This window comes from Oncorhynchus keta, chromosome 2, assembly GCF_023373465.1.
Source record: "Oncorhynchus keta strain PuntledgeMale-10-30-2019 chromosome 2, Oket_V2, whole genome shotgun sequence".
NCBI lineage: Eukaryota > Metazoa > Chordata > Actinopteri > Salmoniformes > Salmonidae > Oncorhynchus > Oncorhynchus keta.
In genome coordinates, this window is record NC_068422.1 from 34,176,105 (window position 1) to 34,185,756 (window position 9,652).

Consider the following 9,652-nt stretch of genomic DNA (forward strand, 5'->3'; position numbering starts at 1 on the left):
TCATTCTCAAAACTTTGGCCACAACTGTAGACAATTAACATATTAGGCTTTGATCTTGTCCCATCGACATCCCCATGATCCATAAAAACTTCCCGTGAGAAAGGCTGTTGTGTCACGGTTTCATTATGAAATGTCAGAAAAATAACCAAATAAAAAGTTATACTTAGCCACAAAGCACAGTATTGTTCAACATTCAATATCAATGCCAGAATGGGACTTGGTCTACATAAGGGTTGGTGACAATTCTATTTAAATTTCAGTCAATTCAGGAGTTCTGCTTTAGAAATCCAATTATGTTCCTGAATTTTAACTTGTAATTGACTTCAACCCTGGTCTATACAGCAGCATCATGTAAATAAATAACTATAAAAAGATTGGGTATATTAATTTGTTTGCTACATTGCCTTAATTTCATAAAACTACATTTCACTTTCAGACATTCAGTAGCTCTATACAAAATATCAATCAACACCAATAACAAAACATACAGTTACAACAAATACCAAAAGAGACATTTGTTTTATATTGATTTCCATTCGAATACATTCTCATGGTTTGATGGAGTGGATTGACTTGTAAACATAGATACATCACCACAGCAAATAAGGATGCACGATTTCATTCAAATTTACCCCCACGTTTCGCTACATTCACAGAGTTTCCATTTCTTTTTACCAGAGAAAGGATGACCCATCACACATACATTTAAATGAAAGGACATATCTGTTAGCTGTGCTTGTTAGGCCTAGAAAAAAATGACTTGTTTTGGTTAAAAATCACGGCCTTTGATTCAAAGTATGCATCTCTGTACATTAAAAAAGAGGAATGTGACATGGAGCCTTAAATCCCGTTATGAAATATGACATAGCAAGCATGATGAGCCTGTTCTTGATGACCACAGCTTTAGGCTATGTGCTTGACAGATACAGCTGCATGCTCAGGATACCAGAATGTTTTTATTTCATAGATTTCTATTGCAAATCACTACTGTTCCTCAGTTTTTGCAAAGCTAGGCCTACTGTATATGATTTGTTAATACTTAAATTACACTAGTATTATGATTATGTGCAGAAGCGCAATATAGACCTGAATACCAGGGCTAGAATAAAATACTTAGCTTTGTATTAGCTGTTTTGCGCTCCTAGAGGCAGTGCAGTCAAAAAAAAAAAAGAAATTGATATATACAGTGGGGCAAAAAAGTATTTAGTCAGCCACCAATTGTGCAAGTTCTCCCACTTAAAAAGATGAGGCCTGTAATTTTCATCATAGGTACACTTCAGCTATGACAGACAAAATGAGAAAAAAAATCCAGAAAATCACATTGTAGGATTTTTTATGAATTTATTTGCAAATTATTTTCCACCATAATTTGCAAATAAATTCATTACAAATCCTACAATGTGATTTTCTGGATTTTTTTTTCTCATTTTGTCTGTCTTAGTTGAAGTGTAGCTATGATGAAATTGACAGGCCTCATCTTTTTAAGTGGAAGAACTTGCACAATTGGTGGCTGACTACATTTTTTTTTTTTGCACCACTGTATATATACACTGCTCAAAAAAATAAAGGGAACACTTAAACAACACAATGTAACTCCAAGTCAATCACACTTCTGTGAAGTCAAACTGTCCACTTAGGAAGCAACACTGATTGACAAATTTCACATGCTGTTGTGCAAATGGAATAGACAACAGGTGGAAATTAGACAATTAGCAAGACACCCCCAATAAAGGAGTGGTTCTGCAGGTGGTGACTAGACCACTTCTCAGTTCCTATGCTTCCTGGCTGATGTGTTGGTCACTTTTGAATGCTGGCGGTGCTTTCACTCTAGTGGTAGCATGAGACGGAGTCTACAATCCACACAAGTGGCTCAGGTAGTGCAGCTCATCCAGGATGGCACATCAATGCGAGCTGTGGCAAGAAGGTTTGCTGTGTCTGTCAGCGTAGTGTCCAGAGCATGGAGACAGGCCAGTACATCAGGAGACGTGGAGGAGGCCGTAGGAGGGCAACAACCCAGCAGCAGGACCGCTACCTCCGCCTTTGCGCAAGGAGGAGCAGGAGGAGCACTGCCAGAGCCCTGCAAATGACCTCCAGCAGGCCACAAATGTGCATGTGAAGGCTCAAATGGTCAGAAACAGACTCCATGAGGGTGGTATGAGGGCCCGATGTCCACAGGTGGGGGTTGTGCTTACAGCCCAACACAGTGCAGGACGTTTGGCATTTGCCAGAGAACACCAAGATTGGCAAATTCGCCACTGGCGCCCTGTGCTCTTCACAGATGAAAGCAGGTTCACACTGAGCACATGTGACAGTCTGGAGACGCCGTAGAGAACGTTCTGCGGCCTGCAACATCCTCCAGCATGACCGGTTTGGCGGTGGGTCAGTCATGGTGTGGAGTGGCATTTCTTTGGGGGGGCCGCACAGCCCTCCATGTGCTCACCAGAGGTAGCCTGACTGCCATTAGGTACCGAGATGAGATCCTCAGACCCCTTGTGAGACCATATGCTGGTGCGGTTGTCCATGGGTTCCTCCTAATGCAAGACAATGCTAGACCTCATGTGGCTGGAGTGTGTCAGCAGTTCCTGCAAGAGGAAGGCATTGATTCTATGGGCTGGCCCGCCCGTTCCCCAGACCTGAATCCAATTGAGCACATCTGGGACATCATGTCTCGCTCCATCCACCAACGCCACGTTGCACCAAATACTGTCCAGGAGTTGGCAGATGCTTTAGTCCAGGTCTGGGAGGAGATCCCTCAGGAGACCATCCGCCACCTCATCAGGAGCATACCCAGGCGTTGTAGGGAGGTCATACAGGCACGTGAAGGCCACACACATTACTGAGCCTCATTTTGACTTGTTTTAAGGACATTACATCAAAGTTGGATCAGCCTGTAGTGTGGTTTTCCACTTTAATTTAGAGTGTGACTCCAAATCCAGACCTCCATGGGTTGATCAATTTGATTTCCATTGATCATTTTTGTGTGATTTTTTTGTAAAGAAAAAAGTATTTAATAAGAATATTTCATTCATTCAGATCTAGGATGTGTTATTTTAGTGTTCCCTTTATTTTTTTGAGCAGTGTATATACACATACATACACACACGTTCAAAAGTTTGGGGTCACTTAGAAATGTCCTTACTTTTTAAAGAAAAGCACATTTTTTTGCCCATAAAATAACATCAAATTGATCACAAATACAGTGTAGACATTGTTAATGTTGTAAATGACTATTGTAGCTGGAAACGGCACATTTTTTATGGAATATTTACATAGGCCAATTATCAGCAACCAATACTCCTGTGTTCCAATTGCAAATTGTGTTAGCTAATCCAAGTTTATAATTTAAAAAGGCTAATTGATCATTAGAAAACCCATTTGCAATTATGTTAGCACAGCTGAAAACTGTTGTCCTTATTAAAGAAGCAATAAGACTGGCCTTCTTTAGACTAGTTGAGTATCTGGAGCATCAGCATTTGTGGGTTCGATTATAGGCTCAAAATGGCCAGAAACAAAGAAAAAAACAACACTTTCTTCTGAAACTCGTCAGTCTATTCTTGTTCTATTGCATGCGTGAAATTGCCAAAAAACTGAAGATCTCGTGCAATGCTTGTGTACTACTCTCTTCACAGGACAGCGCAAACTGGCGCTAACCAGAATAGAAAGAAGTGGGAGGCCCCGGTGCACAACTGAGCAAGAGGACAAGTACATTAGAGTGTCTAGTTCGAGAAACAGATGCCTCACAAGTCCTCAACTGGCAGCTCCATTAAATAGTACCCGCAAAACACCAGTCTCAACGTCAACAGTGAAGAGGCGACTCCGGGAAGCTGGCCTTCTAGGCAGAGTTCCTCTGTCCAGTGTCTGTGTTCTTTTGCCCATCTTAATCTTTTCTTTTTATTGGCCAAACTGAGATATGGCTTTTTCTTTGCAACTCTGCATGGAAGGCCAGGATCCCAGAGTTGCATCTTCGGTGTTGAGACTGGTGTTTTGCAGGTACTATCTAATGAAGCTGCCAGTTGAGGACTTGTGAGGCTTCAGTTTCTCAAAGTAGGCACTAATTTACTTGTCCTCTTGCTCAGTTGTGCACCGGGGCCTTCCACTCCTCTTTCCATTCTGGTTAGAGCCAGTCACACCCCCCCCCAGAGGAAGGTAGTATATGTTTCACACACACTACAAGGTTGGAATAATACTGTGAAAATTATGAAAGAGCTGTTTGAAAAGGTTGCATGAACATTAAGCTCGTTTTGCATGGGTGGAGTTTGGCCTACCAGGCGGTATAAGTTAATAGACCGATAACAAAGAGTTTCAAACCTCTCTGCCAATAACATCTAGTTTTCAGGTTACATATCCCTTTCATTCGGCTTCTCCCATTAGGTCCTTCACTCAGACCAGACAGTTTTAGCAAAAGTCTTACTTATAAAATGGCTTTTTGCTCAGAAGCAATTTGTTAGTTTTTTTTACCATTTTAATTGAAAACAGTCACATTGACGTACTTAATTGCTACTGATAGATGATTTGATATTGAGATAAAAAAATGTCTGCATTTGACCTTGAGTTTAAAGGACCCCCCCCTCCCCCAAAGGAAGTTGCCGCCACAGCTGGCTCTATGGCTGGTTCTGGACTTGGATTTGTCATAAGCAATGATTTATGGAAAACTTCGCCACAGACGGAAACCACTAGCCTATTTTTGACTTCACCATCTATTGTTATCTCCAAAGTTTTGGCACCTTCCATAAATTACATCCGCGAATCCGCGATAGAAATAGTTAGAAAGAATAAGACGAAGCTCTGCTAATATGTATAAATATGGAAAGATTGTAATAGACACGGTCCAACCTTTAGTAGGAACTTTAGGCTGCTAGCAGGCTTCAGTACAGCAAAGCCATGTCAGCCCATGCTCATAAAGTGAAGTGATAGGCTACAATGACTTTGCTCATGCACACCGCAAATGACAGGAAACTATAAATTCCTTTAATTTTATTTTGCGGGTGCCTTTTCATTATCTGGATAGTAATTGTGGTTTACTATGCTATTATATCACGCAATTATACCATTTATAAAATGGTCCGATTTTAAATACAGCCTAGCTAAAATAAATATTTTTTAAAAAGTGAAAATGTACGAATTATCCAATGGATTATGATAGTTTTCTGGTTAAAAAAAAAGTGGAGGTGTAAAAATGTTTGTACCCCTATTTAAATTTGCTCAATGGCTCAGCCAGCCAATTGGACACAATACTGTTTTGCTCATCTCAGTCACAAAGAGGAATAACTTTGCAGCTGTTTCTGATTAATAAAAATAAAATAAATGTTTTTATTGTCACATACACCAGATAGGTGCAGTGAAATGTGTTGTTTTACAGGGTCAGTCATAGTAGTACGGTGCTCCTGGAGCAAATTAGGGTTAAGTGCCTTGTTCAAGGGCACAGACAGGTTTTTCACCTGGCCGGCTCGGGTATTCGAACCAGCGACCTTTTGATTCTGGCCAAAGCTCTAAACAATGCCATGCTAGTGGGTGGTAACATTCAAATAAAACCCAGCCCTGAAACATAGGCTGAAAATAATTTTTATGTCATATCACAGGAAGAGATACCACATTCACAATGATTTGCAAGAAGTGGGAAGTTTGGATGTGTCACTTAAAGCCTAAATATATCGTACTTTGACTAATATGACGACTTATTGACTTAACTTGTTGTGCAACATCTTGGGTAAGCTCTGGCCAGCTTTCACCTCAAAAGTGGATTTCTACTGGAGTGGGCATTTAACAATTCCACCATCTAGTTTTTTTTGTATACAATTCTGTATTTTATTAGATCTACACCTATCAATAATATGATTTAATACTATTTAAAACACCAATGAGGATCAGAAATACCTATCCATCAAGTTACTACAGTACTTCCAAAATTGAAACTAGGACAGTAGCTACCTCTAGAACAGAATGGAGCAAAAACTAGCGTACACATGGCCATAAAGCATCCCCCGCTCAGTATTATCTATACATTCAGTAAATACTTATCATATATACATTCATTTGTCGGGCCCTGGACAGGTTACCTAGTCCTCAAATCCAGCTGACCTGCGGCGCTGGGTCCAGGCTTCATCCCTGCGGTCAGGTCTGAAGTAGCCAGAGTTACCCACTCTCTCACTAGGGCCTTTGGGGAACGCCCGTCCTAACTGGGAGGGGTGTGTTCTACCCTCCTGGGGACAGGACTGTGACAGCTGATAACCTGCTGACCTAGAATCAGGGGACAGCGCAACAAACCTCAGACACAAAACCAATGCTTCAACAGGCAGCAGGTAACGATGACAGACTCAGGATTAGTGGATTAGGTAAAACTCAGAATCATTACTAATGAATGAGGACACAAAATCTCATTTGCGACAAGGGATCCCTATGTATAATTTATATGTAACCATGTCCTAACCTTTGAAACTGGAAACTCTGCATTGTAATCAAAGTGAGACACTAAGGCACAGCCCAAAGCTCATGGGCCCAACTATGGAAAACGTAGATCATGTATATCAACAGTAAAAAAACGAGGTTCAAACTCGCCTGCTTTTGGTTATTCTTTGAGGTCCATTTTCAGCTGTCTGGTGCTGCAGGGGAGATGAAAAGATGTCAGGTATTTATACTGTTTACACCAAAACTCAAAAGCTGATATTATCCAGTTCTGGAATGTTTGGAAGGTTATCATGTTTCCCTTTTCTACATAAATACGGAGGAAGAAAACATATCTGCATAGGCTTCCTCTCAACTCCACAACTGAATCTGGGAGGCCAGTTACGATCGGCAGGTCTCACAAGGGTTCAAATGTGTAACAATTATGATATTCTCTAATCTCTCCCTAACCGGCTTTCCGTTGCGATCTAAAAACAAGTAAGAGCAGCTGCCAGAAAATACGTTGAAAAGGAATCTGTCATTGTAAACACATTGCTGTCAGCAGTAGGAAACAGGCTTGATATTGTACAGTACCATGTAATCGGTGTAGGTTGGTGGACTGGGTGAGCTCTGATAGTACTCCAGTAGCCTCTCAGCCAGGGCGATGCGTTTGAGCAGGTTCTCAATGAAACGTTGGATCCGAACTTTACCACATATCTCATGCTGGGCTGCAGCCTCCAGAAAATTCTGAATGGTGATGACTTCTCTGAAAAAAAAAACGAGAGATACAAATTCAAGACTTGGGGGGGGGACCGGACAATGGGGGCGTATCTAGTAACATGCTAAAGAATATTGCTACTGACAAAATTACAATAACTCCATTAGCAACAGCAACAATCTAAGGAGTTACCAGATTAGTGTACTGTCTGCCATTTGACCTCATGATTATGCTTTTGACTAACAATACCGTAAGGAAATGTTAAGACTGAGTTACTGGCTCAGACACTACTCACTGTTCTCTCCTCTCCAGCTCGTACTCTGACTCGTTCAGCTGCTCCTTTAGTGTGGCGATCACCATCACGGCCATGTCCACCTGGTGGCTCAGCGCCCTCTCCCGCTCCTGAACCTCCTGCCTCTCCTGGGCCAGGTGCTGGGAGTGGGCACGCTCACACAGCAGCTCTGTGTCCGTCTGGGCCAGCTCCGTGCTGACCCTGTGCAGCCTCCTCTGCATGGTGCTGTCCGCTGCCAGCAGGACCTTGGCAAGCCTGCGCCTGACCGACACCTCCCCAGCACAGACACTCCACTCTGGGGACACCGCCTCAGGCTTGCTGCCTGGGTCTGGAGGGTTGTCAAATGGAAATGGGATATGATCTGTCCCAGGGCTGGACTTGTGGAATTTTAAATCATCTTTACGGGCCTCTTCTTCAGTTTGTATCTCATCCGCTGCCTGCGTCCCCACACTATGCGTACGACACCTCTCTATGCAGCTAGTGACCTCTCGTGTGTCACTCAGGGAGCGCACATGCAGGACTCTCTCTGGGTGAGAGTGCCCCCTGCGGGTCGGGAGGCTCAGCTCGTGCATGGTGTGGTAGTAGCTGTGGCTGTATTCCAGGTGGTCTCTCAAGGAGGCCAGGCTATTGAACCTCTCACGCTCCCCACACCGAGGGCACCTAAATGGGAGCTGGGAGTCCGCAGATGCCCCACAAGCCTGCCCATTCTCAGTGATGAGAGAGGTCCTCCTGGCGCATACCTTCGCCTGCATTTCACCTACAACCTGGAAGCTAAACACACAATGGTTACAGTCAGCTGATATATGACTGATATTCGTAATCCAACTACAGTTGACTTACGACGGCAGGTAGCATAGTGGTTAGAGCATATGACTAGTAACTGAAAGGTTGCAAGATCGAATCCCTGAGCTGATAAGGTAAAAATCTGTCGTTCTGCCCCTGAACAAGGCAGTTAACCCACTGTTCATAGGCTGTCATTGAAAATAAGAATTTGTTCTTAACTGGACTTGCCTAGTTAAATAAAGGTCAAATAAAAAAATAATAAATGACAAGACTGATATCTCATGCATATATTACTGCAATTGATTCATATTCAACAATAGGTTATTAAATCAAGCATACATTTGTTTAAATCAAAACCAATTGGCTGTTTCATTTATTCAATATGTCACCTTACTGACAACTAAGGTTGCAAAAGCCTACCTTCGTAAAACGAAGTGGCCTGCAGATCCTTACCAACAACCAGCCAACAATAGATGAATATGATTGACGGCAGAATCATGTAAATACAATTCAAGTATTTAGCTAAGCGATGGCACATAAGGGCTCTCGATATTAACAGATTGTTGTAAATGTAACAGGTCATTTTTAAAAGGCTAACTATTAGCTAACGCTGCTAGAATTTCTTCCTACCCCATGCATGGCTCATCACCACTAACATTAGCTAGCTAGTTAGCCAAGCTGCTGCTCCCAATACACAGCTCCATGGTGTTTTATATTACACCATGATCTATTTCGAGCTACTGATGCATGTAATCTCGCATAAATATATAGTTTACCTGTATTTGCATGATGATGTCATGCAAAATAGCAAGAATTCCCAACTCAAATTTCCTGCGTAGGGTTGTGAAAATGTTAGTCAGCTGAGAGCAATGAACACAGCCTCCCCTACTGTAGGCCTACCTGGGAATGGTTATGTATAAGCTAGTGACGATGAGCAACCAAATATCAATGGAATGTTGCTAATTCAGTAAAATAGCTACAATATCGCGTTTACTGGCTACCAATTCGAACCAGAACAGTGTCTTCATTGGGCAGCGTTGCACATGATGGCATAAATATTCTTCACCGTCAAATACATTTTTGAATTGAATTTAAAATAGTCATAATTTCCAACTAAATTAATAAGAAATTATGTGTTATTAACTGTCAGGCCGTTAAAATCGTATTTTTTTTCATTGAACTCCATAATGTGCATCTCAGACAGTGGTGAGGAGGAGTCTACCGTGTCCGGAAGCGACCCTTAATTTTCTGGATTCCGACAGTGCGGAAGAGGCAAAGGAAGTGGCCCAACTCGACGGAAAATCTGTTTCCCTCCAGCAGGTGGCGTTTTTTTTTTTTTTTACCTCTCAAGGAAGGATAGAAGTTTCGTAACGCTTTTGGTTGTTTAAAAAATATATACAGTGGGGCAAAAACGTATTTAGTCAGCCACCAATTGTGCAAGTTCTCACACTTAAAAATATGAGAGAGGCCTGTAATTT

The 9,652-nt window shown here is 42.0% G+C and overlaps 1 protein-coding gene across 1 annotated transcript; it reads right to left on the bottom strand.

The window, feature by feature from the left end:
• Positions 1 to 4,135: 4,135 nt before the first annotated feature.
• LOC118399571 (protein ZNF365-like) lies at positions 4,136 to 9,443 on the bottom strand. The gene is made up of 5 exons (XM_035795753.2): positions 8,951 to 9,443; positions 7,395 to 8,162; positions 6,976 to 7,147; positions 6,556 to 6,599; positions 4,136 to 6,237 (listed from the first exon to the last, which is right to left on the bottom strand). The coding sequence occupies exons 1-5, from the start codon at positions 8,971 to 8,973 to the stop codon at positions 6,057 to 6,059; spliced, it is 1,188 nt and encodes a 395-aa protein (XP_035651646.1). The 5' UTR covers positions 8,974 to 9,443; the 3' UTR covers positions 4,136 to 6,056.
• Positions 9,444 to 9,652: the final 209 nt, after the last annotated feature.

Bases quoted from the DNA above. Each gene is read 5' to 3' on its own strand.
- LOC118399571 (XM_035795753.2), bottom strand. From the start codon at position 8,973: ATGACATCATCATGCAAATACAG. The intron at 6,600-6,975 runs GTACTGTACAAT...TCTCCCCTGCAG, and splicing joins CAACCTACACCGATTACATG to CACCAGACAGCTGAAAATGG. The intron at 6,238-6,555 runs GCGAGTTTGAAC...CCCTGATTCTAG, and splicing joins CAAAGAATAACCAAAAGCAG to GTCAGCAGGTTATCAGCTGT.